Source organism: Monopterus albus, unplaced genomic scaffold, assembly GCF_001952655.1.
Source record: "Monopterus albus unplaced genomic scaffold, M_albus_1.0 scaffold169.1, whole genome shotgun sequence".
Lineage (NCBI taxonomy): Eukaryota > Metazoa > Chordata > Actinopteri > Synbranchiformes > Synbranchidae > Monopterus > Monopterus albus.
Window position 1 is genome coordinate 1,441,203 of NW_018128049.1, and position 17,405 is coordinate 1,458,607.

The following is a 17,405-nucleotide window of genomic DNA, read 5'->3' on the forward strand; positions in this document are numbered from 1 at the left end:
ATATGACCCATAGGAGTGTCTCCTCAATTAAGGCTCCTACTTTGGCAAGCAGAATGGCAACAACTCTACCAACATCAACAATCAACTGGTAAGCATAACGTATGCCATCATGGAAGCACTCATAAATTTTTGGCTAAGACGAAGCCCTCACAGTTTCACTGGATTTTGGCACACTAACTAATTGGTCAAGTTTGGGAACAAAAACTATGTGATACTATCTGATTAGGATTAGAAAAAGATTGTGGGTTGGGTTAAAATCGCCTTCCTCATCACAGTTACAATAATGAACACATGGTTATGATTGTGGATTTAAAAAAAAAAAGTGATGAAATCAAAGTCCTGCCCAGATGTAAGATGTGAGGACAAAAAGGAAAGCATGCGAGGAGAGAGGTGTGGAGGAAGCATGTTATTAATGATAGAGGACATTCTTTCCTCCAGTCCTTCATCTGAAGCATCCAATCACTAACTGATTTCTGGTAAGGGAGCATCAGTTCATCAAAATCATCAGGATGATCTCATGTGGTTTCACACATGGCTCCTCCAGCAGCCTCTTCGTTCCTCAGAGCTGATATAAAAAGACTTGGATCATCCTCGAGGACCAAGGAACAATCATATAAGAGACATGAGAAACACCCTATTCATTTATTTACTACCTCACCTAACTTCCTTCTATACTCAGGTCATAATTAATACAGTCACTAATTATAACATGTTACTATTCATCACAATAACCTCCTGGCAGAAACAACACAGTCATTTTTCAAAGGAGGAGAGTGTGAATTATTTCTCCTGTTCATAGTGACAATTAAAAGATTCCTTCCTTTAACTGAGAGTTATGGGGAACAAAATACACAGTCCATGTTTCATGCAAAATGTCAGTTTGTTAAGATAAATCATATTCCAAATATTTAGCACTATACAGCAATAGATAAATAATTGTCTTTTTCTGTAGCAGGATTCAAAGGTGTGAACGTGTTGTGTGCGGCTGGATGGATGAGATCAGCGTCCTATACTGGGAGCCCAGCTGCAGTAATTGATTTCTGCTGCCACACCAGAGCTAAATTACTAGAATTAGTGGACTATGAACAAGGCCTATTTATTATTGGGATGGTCATGATTAGCTTGTTACTCAGCTCACTGATGCTCCACTAGCTGCCCGTCACAGGACAGCACTGTGTGTGTATATAGTATATGTGCATTATTAGTCGGTGTAGTCAATAGGCCTCATCTGTAAGTATTATAGCAGCGAAGCCGGAGGAGTTAGCGGAGACATTCACAAGAAATCCTCCAGCATCTAACCCTATAATACAGAATGCATGGTATTTAAATAGACTGAGGTTCAGCTTGGGCCCCTCCGCTGCTCCATGTATTAAAAATGTCATTTATTTTAACACAGCCCAACAGCAATACAACAAGGTGGGAAAAATACAAGCTATTTGTTATCTCATAGAGCCGAGTGTAGACGTAAGCTCTTACTGTGCTTCTGTGATAGTGCTGTTTTCTCTCACTGTGAAGTGAGAAGAATAGCAAGAATATGGGATTCAATGTCAAACGTAAAAAAAACTGTGACAAGTGACAAGAGGAAAAGAGGCGCTGCTGTTGGGGGGGAGGGTCATTTCTCACTAGGAGCCACAGTTAATTTCATGCTCTGCATTTTATTGTCATGCTTCAGTAATTGTGCCTCAGTGCCACATGGATGGCAGAAACACTTTCTGCCACAAGCCAGTGGATAGTCATGATCAATACGGATCAGCGAATCCAAAAGTTCACAGCACACATGCACACAAACAAACAAACACACACACACACACAGAGAAACATTATTTACATTTTCCCATTGATTGCTTAGAAGCAAGTGACATTAAATCAGTTAGAGAAGATGTATCTTCGTTGAAATTCAAAACATTTCTTGAACAAAAAGAAACGTGAACAAAAGTTGAACAGATCCAACCTTTTTACTTATTTTTTTTTTTAGGTTTGTGCATTACGTAATGATACTGTTCTTGATGGGCTATGAACTTGAATTGTTATCAGCAGTATACAAACATTTTTACCATGTCTTGACCTAACAACACTAATAAGGATAAGGATAATCACCTTTCTTTGGCCAAGTATGTTACGCACAAGGAATTTGTTTCCAGTACAGAACCGAGGCAGCCATCTGCAGCTACAACTCAACCGATGGCTCTAACCATCGGGGGCAACAGGGGGGTTCAGTGTCTTGCCCAAGGACACTTCAACACGTGGACTGCAGGCACCGAGATTCGAACCCTCAACCTTCTGGTTGGGAGACTGCTCTACACACTACACCACTGTCGCCTCCCTAGCAATGCACAAACACACATACGTTCAAATTAGTCAGAAAATCTTGCCACGACTTGAACGAGGGCTTTGACAGACCACACACTTGTACCCAACAAATCACAGCCTGCCACTTCTAGGGATGCACCGAATATTCGGCCACCGAAAGGTTTTGGCCGAAAATGGCCCAAAAGTGCATTTTCAGTTTTCGGCCAAAATGCTTTTATTGCCGAAACAATACGGCTGAAATGTTGTGATGACGCAAACAAACCGCGACCTACACGTGCTTGTCTGAAGCAACATGTCTGCGGTGTGGACGTATTTCAGTATATCTGAGAAAGACGCACGGACAGCAATTTGCAAAACATGTACTGTAATGGCGAAATTTCAAGAGGGGGTGCATCTGCAAAGACTTTCTCCACATTGGGTTTAATTTATCACCTGAAATCCAAACATTCCGATCGCTACGCTGAATATGAGTGGAACGCGGCACAGAAAAGGAAAACGCCTCCAAGCACGCCCACTCCGTCTGTGGCGGACGTTTTTGAAAAGGCAAGGAAGTTTCCCAGTGATGGTGTCAAGGCAAATGGCAATACACAAAAGATTATGGAATTCATTGCCTTAGATGATCAGCCATTCTCTGTCGTAGAAGATGTGGGATTTCATAGGCTGATCGAGCACATTGAGCCCCGTTATGTCATGCCAAGCAGACGACATTTCTCAGAGGTGTTCAAATTTTGGTTCAGGTGGCCAGGTTGGGTCATAGACAAGAGATGGGTGGCACATTTGAGATAAATGTAAAAAGTAAATTAAGCCTTCTATAAAATAATAAACCATACATTACTAAGATTCAGATTGCTTATTTTGTTAAAAAACGAGACACATATTATTCCATTGCCGTGAAGTGGCGAATCATACCAAGTACTCCACAACAACACAGTTGAAGTAATGAATGGAAATATCATGCTGCATGCATGATATAAAATAAAGTTAATTTGACCAATATCAATTATAAAGCAGCAGAAAAATTTATTTTATTCAATTCAAGTAATTTTTTTTTTCAGTTTTCATTCATTAATACTGACAAGCAGCACATTTTGACTCTGGCAGGGGTGGCCACTCAGGCACCCCTGGGCTTTGCCCATAGTATTTGAGCCAGTGTGTATTCAGAAAGTCCCATTTATAAAACATTAAACATTTTCTCTGATTCCAGCTGTGCCATACTCAATTTACTCATAAATCCTCAAGTTTATTCAACAATAAGAATTGAAAGAATTCTCATTATGTTGAACAATACCATACTGTAGTACAGTATGTGTGTAAGTCATTTGCTTTTTGTTGCAAGATTTGCCAAGCTGTGCAAAAACATGATGAATAAGCTATATCAGAGTACAATAATGTCTGCTGGCTGACAAGTACAAGCTGCTCTGTTTTTTTGTAATGGAATCATATTTGAGTGGACACTGCTTGAAAAATACACAACATTCAAATCTCATGCTCTGAGGCGCAGTGCCAGCTGCCGTTTGACCCATTTGTCCTGGGTGGCACCGAGACAACAGCAGTGATGGAGCAATGGAGTATTTGTGCTGTTACTGCTGCTGCTGGAGCTTGTCACCACTGATCTAACTACAGCAGGCAGCTGGGAAGCGAATGTTAAACATTCCCTCCTCTCCATATCCCTCAAGGATTTTACTGCCTCAGACTTGTTTGGCTGATAAGCTGCTGCCATGAGCTCATCAAGGTCAGCAGTTATCTACTCCCACCCTAGTATTTACATAGCATGTCCCTCAGAAGTGGTGAAGCTCGAGGAGTGGCATCAGGCACTTATCTGAGCTGAGCAGTCCCTTTTTACTGTGGGAAGAACACTAGTGCTGCTATAATGAGGGATGCAGTCAATGCTGGCATCTGCTGGTGGACATGTGAGGTGCATTTCTGTCTAATTTTAGAAAGCGCAGAATGATTGAGTTAGTGCTCAGTGATCAGCTCCTTTCAGGTCAGGTTACTGGTTACTACAGGTGTAAAGTGAGTACTTTTACTACTGCTACTACCAAACTTAGGTACACTGTATGTACGTATGTATCCACTTTGAAGAACTTTAAACATTGCTACATTTTAGGAAACATATTTTTAGGGCAGTATTGTCTTGACAGTAGTAACTGTTTACTCATCTGGTAAACACTTGCTATCTGGAACCTTGTTATTCTTCATTCCATGTTGAATGTACTGATTAAAACTGAAGTAATCTGTTCTTCTGATCAGACCAGTGAAACATGCTACTGCAAAAAGCAGCTGAAACATGTTCAGTGTAGACAGGGTGTTATTTTTTTGTACTTTGGAGGTAATAAAGTTTCACTGAAGGCATTATTTGTGTATTTTTTATTAGTCATACATATTTCTTATATAAGCAACAAAAGTCAGTTTACCTGTGACCATTGTAATAAGTCCCATTTGACTTTTAATCACTGCCTCAAAAGTGATTACACGTGTGACACCACAGCCTCCTCAGTTTTGGCCCAGGTTGTGTCTATTGCTGCATGGCTCCACGTGGTAAGGAATTGCCTTAAGTAGCAAACCAGATTGTGAGACATCATAAAGACGGGAGAAAGTACAGGACTATCAGTAGGTTAGTGAACATAAGCCCAAGCAAAGTTTCAGCACTGGTTAGGAGGTATAGGAAGAGCCATACTACAAAGCAGGTGCAGTGGATAACCTCAAAAAAAGATGCCACACGCAATTCCTACAACTCTGCATTGAAAAAGATTAAGTGCTTCTGACTTCGCAAGGATTAGCTGTGGAAGCTGGTATTGCAGTAACGGATCGGGATCCGGACAGAGCATGAAATCACCTCAATGGATAAAGCCAGAGAAGAAACTAAAGCCAAATAACATGAAAACAAATGCGATGAATACAGACAGCACATTCTTTGGTCAGATGAAACCAAAATAAATGAGTTTAGATCAGATGAGGTCCAGCATTTTTGGTGCCAATCTGGCCAGGACTACCCTGGTGACTGCATGGTGCTGACTATGAAACATGGAGGTCAGAGTGTGCTGATATAGTGCTGAGCGAGTGCAAAAGGTGTAGTAGAGATGGCAATTACAGATGGCACTATGAATAAAAAGTTGACTCCCAGCCTCAAGAAGCTTGGCAGGAGAGGAATTTTACATGACAACAAACCTTAACACACAAAAATTACAAGTTGTTAAAAATGAAAAACTGAAAATTATGCCCAGTAAGTCCTAGGCATACTGAAAAACAGCCTGACACCCATAGCAATAAAACAGGATCTTACCCAGACCCACTTAAATTTGCCAAAATTTGGACCCATTCTGATTAAGGTGCTCCATCAGATTTTGGTTAATAACATCCAAGTGGATCAGAAGACCCTTTCATCCAGGTTAAGCAAGGTAGTCTAGATGTCCGTCTTCCCAGGATCAGCTCTCAACTCCATCTTAACCCCAATGACCCAGTACAATGCCAGCATTACTACTGACACTGCACCAGTCCACCTGTCAATTTCACTCTCGGAAGTGGAGGTGCAAACTCTCATTCAGCCAGCTTTACACTCAGCTGCAAACCATCCCAATGTATACTGAAGGTCACAGTCTGAGGAAGCCAGTGTTCTATTGGCTTCATCCTCAAACAGCAAAGTGAGTCTGCAGACTTAGCATACTCCACTCAGATGGGGCTTGAGAAAATATCTATGAATCTGAAGCTGCAACAGTTAAACTGTGATTTGTTTCAAGACAGGAGAGGTGTGACAAGTGAACATTCAGTAGCACAGATATAAACAAGCAGTAGCACAGTGATTATAAGATTGTGCAGCTCGTGGGACTGTGAAAATATTTGATCCATGGATTTGGGTGGTCGGATTTCATCCCAGTAAGAACTGTTGTTGTTGAGAAGACAAATAGTCCCCTAACCTGGCCATACACTACGAGTGAGTCAGCTAAATTATGGGAAATGAAAATATAGAACTCACTGTCACAGTAGCTGAGGCCAGGAAGATATTTTTTCCTCTGGTGAAAAGTCACTAATCATCCTCTACAGAGCCTTTGGTTTCCTTCCCCATGGTGTTTTCATATTACTATGACAACCTCAGACACACTCATTGTAATAGGAGTAAAAGACAACTCTTTATCTCTAACCTTGGGGTGGTGTTGAAAGACAATTTGTATGATACTGTGCAGATGCGCTGAGTGAATCAGCATTTTGTTCTCCCTTTCACCCCAGCCATGAAAAGCCACCTTCAAAATGGCTGCTTCCCCAAATCAGTTCTCCACTCCTGCCTTTTTCTCATGCAGCTGAGGAAGCAAGGGGATCATTAGACATCAGTATCTGTTTGTCCTCGCTATCATCATTCCATCATCTTCCCCTCCTCCTTCCCCTTATCCTCCTCTTTTCACTCCATCCCCTAAAATAACCATGTGAGTTGTAGTGCACTCATCTCCTCATGAGGCAGCTTTCGATTGGCTTCACAATCAAAGACTCAGTCTATCTCTTTGTATGCCATCACATCCTTTGCCCAAAATACTAAGTTTATATTGATGTTAGTGAGAGCGAAAATATTGGCATCCTTACTCACCTTACTCATCACTTACCTCACTCTAAGATATATTGAAACTGACCAAAGTATCTACTCTCCACACTTCTTCAGTTCACAGTTAATAGTACAGAAACCGTAGTCAAGTCAAGAATCTTTATTGTCATTATGCATATCACAACGAAAATGTTTCCAGCAGCTCTCGGCTTAAAAGACACATTATTTACATAACACACAATTGTATAAGTCAATATAAAACTATGAGCAAATAAAAAGGGATGTATTCATTAATTCATTCATTGTCTACCGCTTAATCCCTGAGCGGGGTCACGGGGGGGGGGGGGGGGCGGGAGCCAATCCCGGCCCGGCAATCGGGCGAAGGAGGGGTACACCCTGGACAGGTCGCCAATCCGTCGCAGTAAAAAGGGATGTATGGGACCTAATCAGGTCAGTAGCATGTTAGCAGCAAGAGTGTAGTAACATTATAAGGTGCAGCTCGGTGCAAATCTGAGTCTTTAGGAAGAGGTGTGAGCATGGGTGTGTGTCTGCAGAGGTCCAGTGTTCTGTCTGTCCCCGCCCATGGGAGGTTGTGTGTGTGACTAGGGGTTAGAGGGGTGATTGATTTCACAGCTCTGGGGAAGAAGCTGTGTCTCAGTCTGTTTGTTTTAGTCTTTATATTCCTGTACCTTTTCCTGAAGGGAAGAGGAACAAACGGACTGTTGCCTGGGTGGGTGGGGTCTGCAGCAATCCGTCCGGCCCTCCTCTGGATCCGATCAGTGTATAGTGAGTCGAGATCCAGAAGAGGACTCCTTATAATGCCCTGAGCTGTTCTCACCACCCGGGTCAAGTCCTTTCTGTCCTGTGCACATACCTTTATCCTTTGCTCGTTTCTCCTCTTCTTCTTTTCTCTTTTTCCTAAATTGGGCACCTGAGGATGATGTGCAGCTTCCGATTCTCACTGCCTGAGGCCTGTTAGTGAGAAAGTCCTTAATCCAATGACACATCATTGCAGGCATTCCCAGATTGTGCAGTACCAGTTTCATTGTACCAGTTTCTCTGGGATTACAGTGTTAAATGCCGAACTGAAGTCAACAAATAGCATCCTGACATAAGTATTAGGATGCTCCAGGTGGGACAGGGCTGTGTGTAGTGCTATTGAGACAGCATCCTCTGTTGATCGGTTCTCTCTGTAGGCGAACTGATGGCTGTCCAGACCAACAGGGATGATGTCCTTGATGTGCTTTAGAATGATCCTTTCAATGCACTTCATGATTACTGGTGTCAGAGCAACAGGGCGGTAATCATTGAGACAGGTGACAGCTGATTTCTTGGGCACAGGCACAATGATGGAGGACTTGAGGCACACAGGGACTGAAGCAAGATGCAGGGACAGGTTAAAAATGTTCAAGAAAACTCCTGCCAGTTGGTCAGCACATAGCTTCAAAACTCAGCCTGACACGGAGTCTGGTCCTGCGGCTTTGTCGGTGCTGATCCCCCTAAGGGTGGAGCTCACCTGGTGTAGCTGCAGGACGAGAGGCTGGTGCTGTTCCTCAAGCTAAGGGAGTTGTACAGTTCCTCTGCTGCCAGGTGTATTGAAGTGTGCAAAGAAACTATTCAGAGTGTCAGGGAGGGTGGGATCATGGCTGACCTGCTGGTTGCTGCCTCTGTAGTCTGTTATTGTTTTGATGCCTCTCCACATACTCTGTGTTGTTATTCATAAATTGCCCCTCAATGCGCTGTTTGCGCCTGCATTTGGCCGGCCGGATGCCCTTCTTTAGTTCTTTCCTATTGTTCTGCTATAGGCCAGCCTGTCACCTGATGTGAAGGCAGCATCCCGAGCTTTGAACAGAGGTGACACTGTACTGTCCAACCATGGTTTCTGGTTTGGAAAAACCCTCATGGACTTTGTAGGTAGGACAGCATCAGTACAGAACTGCACATAGTCCAGAACAGCTGATGTATAAGATTCCCGGTCTTCTAGTTCTTGTTTCTTATTACTGTGGCACAATAAGCCATTTTACAAGCATGATTTAGATCCCTGCCATGTTTACATTAGCAGGGAGATATCTTGCGTCAAACCAAGCGCTCCCTGTTCCTCGCTAAGCTGTTAACCTACAACAGGAATGCATTACATCACATGACAAACTGTAGACAGGAAGACACTGATTCAAAAACAAATCCAACATGTCTGACATTGTGAAGGATATTCTGTGCCCTCCTGCAACTATTTTTCAAACACTGTGCTACCTGCCCTGTACACCTAGTGCTGAATAGCAGTTGAGGCTGAAATAAATCACTTTGAAGTTATTAGTTGTAGTTATTGGTTAACACAGCTTAGCGAGGAAAAGGGAGCGCTTGGTTTGATGTAAGGGATCTCTCTGATAATGCAAACACGGCAGAATCATTGTCATGTGAGACTGAGATCACAAAGGCATCTAAATCACGCTCACAAAATGGTTTATCGTGCAGCCCTGTTTCCTCCATTTGTTTCCAAAAAACAAACCATTTCCTCAAGAAAATTGTGAAATTCAAACATATATTTACATGGGGCATTTTAAACCAGTTTTACATTTCTACATTTGAGACAGCTAACCCTCAAACAGCCCCCTCTCAACCGAGTCCATAGGCCTCAGCTGGGGCCATGATGTATTATTCATGTGAGTTAAGCAAGCTACATTTAATTTCTCAATCAGCTCTTTGTATAGCTTGTAATGAGAGGCTTGTAACTGATGCCTAAACGTGCAGAGAGCAGGAGCGAAAGAGGGAGAAAAAGAGAACTCATGAGAAAGAGAGACAGGAAAATTAAAAATTGCATAATCAGTCCAGAGATAAGGGCCTCCATCATACAGCGTGCTCTAATGTTTTTGGTCTTGTTTGATTTCTATTGGTGTGCATTTTAAATTTTCTCATTCTTTAGGTTTGTAATCTCTCTCTCCAGCACAGGACTAGAGACAGCATCTGAAAAGACAAAAGAGGAGGAGGAAAAAGAGAATAGAATCGATAGATGTAGGGCTGTGACTTCATAAGAAGAAGAAGAAGAATGATAATAATAACAATAATAATAAAGGACCTCAAGACTGAGATTTTATGCATGTGGAACACCAAGTCTCGTGATCAATGCTGCAGTTGGAGCACTAGGCACTGCTTGGCTATGTTTTCACAATCCCTCTATGAACGTGCAGGCAAGGCAGACATACTGTATTTCCAGTGCAGAAGATTGCACACCTCAGAACAGCCCACATTCTACAAAAAGGCCCTGTCTACTGAACAATAAAATCTAAGGAACCCAGGCGATTCCCTATAAAAAGCCATCAGCAGATAACATAATAAAAATATTATTTATATAGCACAATTTATACAGAAAGTATAATACAAAATGTTGATGTACAAGAATAAAATCTAAGAGCAAAGAGTAAAAGTGACTAAAAGCAAATCAAAAAGTATAACTAATGCAAATACAATAAAACACAAGCAACTGAATGCAATAAAGCAGGGGTGACCTATCCCAGTCCTCAAGGCCCACTGACCTACTTGTTCCCCAACTATCCCTGCCCTACCCGCTGCTGATTAGCTAATAAACTGATTACCTCAGTTTGTTCAGTCAATCAGAAGCTGGAAGATGCCAATTCACTTTGTTGAATCTGTCTTCTTTTATGTTATAGAAATCCTGCACTTTTATTTGCATTTTGTTTTGTTTTCAGATGAATAAAGGGGTTCTTTTAGCTGCATGATATCATCATCCATCGCAATGTTCTACTGTATTTATGCCCTTCTAGTCAGTATCTAATAGATGGACCCCTGGCAGCACAGTTACAACACTGAGCCTTTGTGAATAGGTCTCAATAAGCATTGCATGGAGACAAATTTGTCTGCAGCTGTGCAATTCCCTGGAACAGCATCATCTGACTCACCACTCTCACACATTCCTTTTACCCTCTGCCTTCACAAGCCTTCCAGGGCCTGATGCTGAGAAGCATCATGCTTCCACCACTAAGCTCCACAGTGGGTGTATTTGTGATGATGTGCAGTGTTTGGTTTACACAAGACATTGTATCTAGTCTGAATACGAAGGGATAATGTTCATGTATCCATCCCCTGACTTATGCTTTTTAATAACCTTGTCATTGAGTTGCATAGCGTGTTTCTTATGCCTCCGTACATCCATCCATCCATACGGCCCATTCTTCTGAACGTGATATCTCAGGAACACCTTAAGGGAACTTCTTCAAATTTCACACAAATATCTACTTGGACTCGATGAACTCATTAGATTCTGGTGGGCAAAGGTCAAGGTCAGTGACCTCATGTCTGTCCTATACCCATGAATTTGACTGGTTGGAGGAGGCATACAACCGTGAAGCTGTAATTCTAGTTTTGTTTTTGTTTGGGTTTTTTTGTCTTCATGGTGCAGTTTGTGGCCAGATACTGATTCGCCAGTAACTGGACCTTCCAGATGCTGGTGTATTTGTCAGAATCAGAATCAGAATCAGAATCAGCTTTATTGGCCAGGTGTGTTGGACACGAGGAATATGACACTAGTATAGCGGCTCTCAATGTGTATGTACATATCCTTATGTAAGGCAATAGCAAGGGGCAAGTAAACAATAAAGCAATATAGGGCTGGGCTGTATAGTATAACAAAATAAACAGTATAAACAAAGAAATAAGCAATGCAAACAGACAAAGGAATGTTCTTTAGGAAACAAGATAAAAATAAGAATAAAAATAGAGTGCTTAAAAACAGAGACCTGTACAGATCTGTATAATCTGTACAATGTATATTTACCGGTATTGCACTGAGGGTTTTTGTCCAGTCATACTGTGTGTGCAGTTATTTTCTTGAATCTGTTTAGATTTCATGTATTTTTTAAGTCTGTTTTTATTAAAGTCTATTACGTAAGATCTTCTTGAATTTCGAAATGCATAATTCCTTACCTCTGTTCAAAGAATACAGTTTATATTTTAAATATCTATATCAACAACTTAATAGCACAGTGAGAGAATTAAAGGTTTACTGTATGTTTTAAGAATGGCCAAATGCTCATATACTGTACATACAGTACAACATATCCATTGTCAACAGGCCTTTGTCACTTTTGGCTTTTCCCTTTTAGGGGTTGCCACAGCGAATCGTTACACTGACGACTCACATGTTGACATATGGCATGTGTTTTACGCCGGATGCCCTTCCTGATTTGTGCTCTTTAGAAATCTATGACACCGAAGGCCAAATGAATTTTTTAAACTATGAAATTTACGGCCAGGTCTGAACACTTTTGGAAATGAGAAATTTCAGTTTTTGATTTTTAATAAATTAGCATAAAATCTATAATACAACTTGTGCAAAAAAAGAAGGGGTCAGTCTTTGATGCCACTCTACAGTATATTTAAATTACTACTTTAGGGATGAGTGAATAGCCATAAACTGCATGTTGCCTACTGTTCTGAGCCCATAGCCAGCCTGTACTTTTCACAGCTGATTACCTCTAAAGAACTTGAGCCTGCATGGTAATTTTATAAATGGCAGAGAACTTTATGGAAGTTATCTACTGACAAGGTGGCAAAGACATTATATTAATGATTCCTTGGAGCCCACAGTAGAGGATATGCATGCAGCTCGATACATACCACACTAGTATGTCTGTATATGTGGACACAGAGAGGCCATTGGCATGCTTATAGGCAGGGACAGTCAACCAGTTATAAATGAGCTATACAGACATTGGCATCAATGAAATTTAAATTTCACAGACTATTACAGTTACATATTTGCACAATGTACAGATTTGCCTTTATGTGTCAAAACATTCTGCTAACACTAGCATCCTAATCAATATATTTATAAATACTAATACGTGTTCTAACAGTTAGTTTGCAATGAATACTGTAAGTTGCTTGTTCCCTGTACTCCTGTACTCGCTTTCCCTCAACATGCCTTGTATATTTATACTTCTGCCTGTGATTTTTCCATAATGTCTATGGGCATACATCTGTATAACTGCTTCATTAACTGGCTTAAAGTCAATTTAAAAAAATGGCTATCATGATTTTTTTTTTTACTTTGAAAGAAGAAGACTGTCATTTTCAGGGCTCCAACTAATGACCACTTTCTTTATCAATGACAGTTTATTTATTGGGTCTAAAATATGTCAGAAATATTTTTTTAAATGCACAATAATTTTCATAATGCCCAAGGTAATGTCATCAAATGTCTTGTTTTGTCCATCCTGGAAGACCTACACACTAATTAGTAAACAAAAAGTAATTAGCAAAAAAAAAAAGAAAAAAAGATGCTGACATGGACATTTGGGTGATAACATACAGGAATATCTGAGGTGCTCTGCTTTTAAAACAGAAAGCAGTAAAGCACACAACAACTTATTCTTATTAGTGTTTGTTATAAGTGTTACATATGAGTTTAATGTAGGGTGGAGCGACAGTGTGTTCCTGAGGCTGAAAGAAATCACAGCAGACTTAAACTGTAGCTACAGAAGACAAAAGCAGTCCATCTGTACTCTGCAGCGCATGTTCCTCCGTTCTTTTGGCAGACTTGCGAGTGCTCCTGTGCTTGTTCTGTGATACACTCTAATTGGCTGTGAATGGCCCCTTGGTTCACTCAGGGCAGCTTCTGATGAGTCTGGAAGACTGGTTGCTTAAGTGGCTTTTGAGTTAAGCTCTTCATGAGAAACTGAAAGCAGCTCGGCTGCTCCACTGAGAGATAAACACAGGGTGACACGCCAACAGGACCATGAGCAGGGGATGCAGAAACAAAAGCTCAGTAACGCTGCAGTCAAATGTGGCAGGTCAGAGGGCACGATGACTTCATCTGACACAAAGCCTTTTAATATTACATCATTTCAAAGCATGATGCTTGTACCGATATATACACTCAGTCATCATATCATAAGGCAGACAAAACTCAAACTAATGTAGTCTAATGCAATCTAAGCCAAGAGCTCTGGGCCTTTCGGTGTGAATAGTGCTAGTCCAAAATGAACACCTCATTATGTCTACTAGTATTTTTTTGCAAGTTAGATACAAATCAAGTTTATACTGGTACTTACTGACTCCAGGAAATAGCCATATGTTAATAGCCAAATCTAGAAATTAAAGCATTTTGACTTTAAATACATCTTAAAAACTCACTTTAGTACTGTGTTACAAAGTTTAGCGCTAAGCAGTATAGTAGGAAACTGACACATTTTCAGTGAACAGAGAGCAAGGGAGCGAGACTCGCCTGTTTCGTCGATATACCAGAGTGACATAGTACAACCCGTGCCCGTTAGCTTGCTAACCTGTGGATATTGTTTTCCCCTCGGGGGATTACTGTAGCTGTATGTGTTTGCTGCAGACACCGTTCAGTAATAAACTCATACTGTAACACCATCAATCATCACAGCATCTATCACAGATGTGTCCTCCCAGTCACTGACCTATCGTCTCTCTCTTCAGTCCTCTCTTTAGATTAAAACAATTACACTGCAGGTGAAATCAGCAGTATAAAGACACTAAGTGTGGAGCGGCTTTAGTGACGCCTCACCTCTATAACTTTATAATAATTAGGAGGCAAGTCTCCTCTGTGGATTAAATCAGCACCATGCATTAATTCTAATCAGCATGTGTAGCCAGGCTTGTCCAACAGGGCCCAAGGGGTTGTACACCGTGTCTGTGTGTGTCTCTGTTTGTGTGTCACATAGATAAGGCCAGCCATGCTGAACCATGCTCTTTAAGGGTCACTGCAGCGCTCAGGCTGCAGCAGAGCTCTCCCTGCACTCTTTGTCGGAGCAGGTAGTCTCTGACCTTTCCAGCAGTGTGTCCTGAGTAAACCTGACTGAACTGTGGCCTTTTAACAAACACCAACACAAATCACTCAGTGCAGATCAGCTGGCGCTTACTGCCATGAACTTTGTCCTGTGAGCAGGAGTTCCCCTACAAAGGTGTGACTGTTTAGTGGATTTTATGGTGCATTCTATGTTTTTGCAGGTTTAAGTTTTCTTCAAGAGCTGTGAAGTGTCAAAAAATTAACTATTGGTCAGACACTGGATTTGAAACCCAGAACAACAACAACAACAACACAAAAACCATATAAGATGCTAATAAATACTTAGAGCGCATGTAAGGGGGCTTCAGCTATACTGTCTGTGTTCAGCTCTCAGTACTTTCATAGCTTACAAATTAATCTTAGTGGTCTGGCATTTACTTTCATGCTTTCAAATCTCAGTCTTATTTTACAGTTTGTTGATCAGTTTATTGAAACTGTAGTAGAATTCATGTTCATCTACCAAAAAAACTCCCTGCTGTGTTTTAACGCCAAGGGCGGCACTGGTCAGAGGAATGAGGGGTTGCAGGAGGAGTGTTGTAAGCATGTACAATGTTGGAATGAGTCCACATGAGTTAATGTTTTCAGCCTATTAGCTTCCGGTGTGTTTTGATTAACCATGCTGCTAACGTAGCCTACCCTACCTTAACACCAATTCTACCACCAGTTTGTTGGCACTGATAGATAAAAACACCGTTTAACATCCAGTACACTACCTAATGAAAGCACATGGCGTGTTGTTATGGTCTGTGAACTGTGACCCAAATTCAACAGTGAACAGCAGCAAATGCTCATGCTAAGAAAATAAACAAAAGTTTCTTCATATGGGCTTTGATATTGCGTTTGTGTCCCCCATATGTGATCGGTCAACAGAGCGCATTTGCTGGATGATGTCACTGTCTGGTGTGACAAACGTTGAACCAGATCCAACTTTTTCATGGCATAGGGTTGCATTGTTTTTCTGGAGCTTCCTAAGGTGCTGGTGTCAGCTGCAGTGAACGCAATCCCCCATAGAAATGAATGGAGAGGGCTGCGTTTTTTCAAACTTTTGAAACTCAGTCTGAACATGGCCTTACTGCCAGTGTATGCCCAGCATTTCCTGCAGCTAGTGAGCTGTCAGAATGGCAGTTTGTGCAATCCAGTGAGTATCTTACTCAGTATCAAGGTAAACAACTCCTGCCAACTTGCTATGCTATAGAAAACACACTATGAATGATTGCAGTTGCTCATGGTTTGTTTCAGTGCATATATCTACACTCTATAGAAAAAAATGCCAAAGGCGCTTATCTACCTTGGAAATGAGCACCCCGTATTCTTCTGTGCCATACTCCACATGCTTGAAAGCAGTCAGGTAATCGTAGCTGATGACCGCCGTCTGCAAACAAACAGAACCGCAGCATTTAAAGCAGGTACAAAATAAGCTAACACATTTAAGGTCCGAGCCACACTATGAAATAATACTGACATTATCAGCTATAAAGTGTTGTTATGCATGAGGCCACTGTGAAGCAACTGTGTTGGAAATGGTTCACTGTTTGAAAGCATTTGATATAGTCACAAATACCCGTATTGTATTTATAAGAATACACTGCATTTGAGACCATAATGAAACAGGCAGTTATACTAGAAGTGGTCTTAATATTTAAAAACAGAGAACGCATTAAGATATGTAAACATAACCAATCAAAATATTAAACATGACACTAAAGCTACAAGCAAGAGTGAGAACATAAAAAAGGTATGAGGATAACAAGTGTATCTGACCAAAATGTTGTATTTATAAGCCAAATAACAGTGGACTAAATTAATACATACTGTTAATGTTGGCATCAATTGCTGTTAAAAACTTTATTTTAATCCCAATTTGGACGCATCAATGTGTCTATTTGTCATTGTTGTCACTGTAGGTGAAAATGACTCTTCAGATCCATAAAAAAACTCTCCTTTATAGAAAACATTTGTCCCTCAGTCCCTGGGTGAGGACCTTGGGCATCCAACATCAGGACCATCGTCAAGAAGGCATAGCAGAGGATGTACTTTCTGCGCCAGCTCAGGAAGTTCGACCTGCCCCAGGAGCTGCTGATACAGTTCTACAGAGGAATCATCAAGTCCGTTCTCTGCACCTCCATCACTGTCTGATTTGTCTCAGCAACCATACAGGACAAGTACAGACTTCAACAGACAGTCAGGACTGCAGAAAAGGTCATTGGTGTGAGCCTGCCCTCCATGGAGGACCTGTACACCTCACAGGTCAAAAGGAGGGCAGAGAGGATCACTGCTGACCCCTCACACCCTGGACACAAACTGTTTGAACTCCTCCCCTCCGAACGACGCTACAGGTCAGTGTGCACCAAGGCAACCAGGCACCGGGACAGTTTCTTTCCCTGGGCCATCACTCTGATGAACACTTGACCCACGACAGTATGACTGGACAATGCAGTGCAATACCTGTAAATATACCTTGTACAGATTATACGGATTCGTAGTTCTATAGTTTTAAGTACTCTTTTTTTTTTATTCATACTTACAGTGGGTACGGAAAGTATTCAGAGCCCCTTAAATTTTTCACTCTGTTATATTGCAGCCATATGCTAAAATCATTTAAGTTCATTTTTTTCCTCATTAATGTACACACAGCACCCCATATTGACAGAAAAACACAGAATTTTTGACCTTTTTGCAGATTTATTAAAAAAGAAAAACTGAAATATCACATGGTCATAAGTATTCAGACCCTTTGCT

General features: G+C 41.2%; 1 protein-coding gene across 2 annotated transcripts in view; it reads right to left on the minus strand.

The window, feature by feature from the left end:
* Positions 1-17,405, minus strand: part of adck1 (aarF domain containing kinase 1) — an 89,484-nt gene that overhangs the window by 62,196 nt on the left and 9,883 nt on the right. For both annotated transcript variants that reach the window (XM_020615725.1, XM_020615726.1), the window contains exon 3: positions 15,955-16,038. In XM_020615725.1, the coding sequence (XP_020471381.1) occupies positions 15,955-16,038 (84 nt within the window). The remainder of the gene's footprint in view (positions 1-15,954; positions 16,039-17,405) is intronic.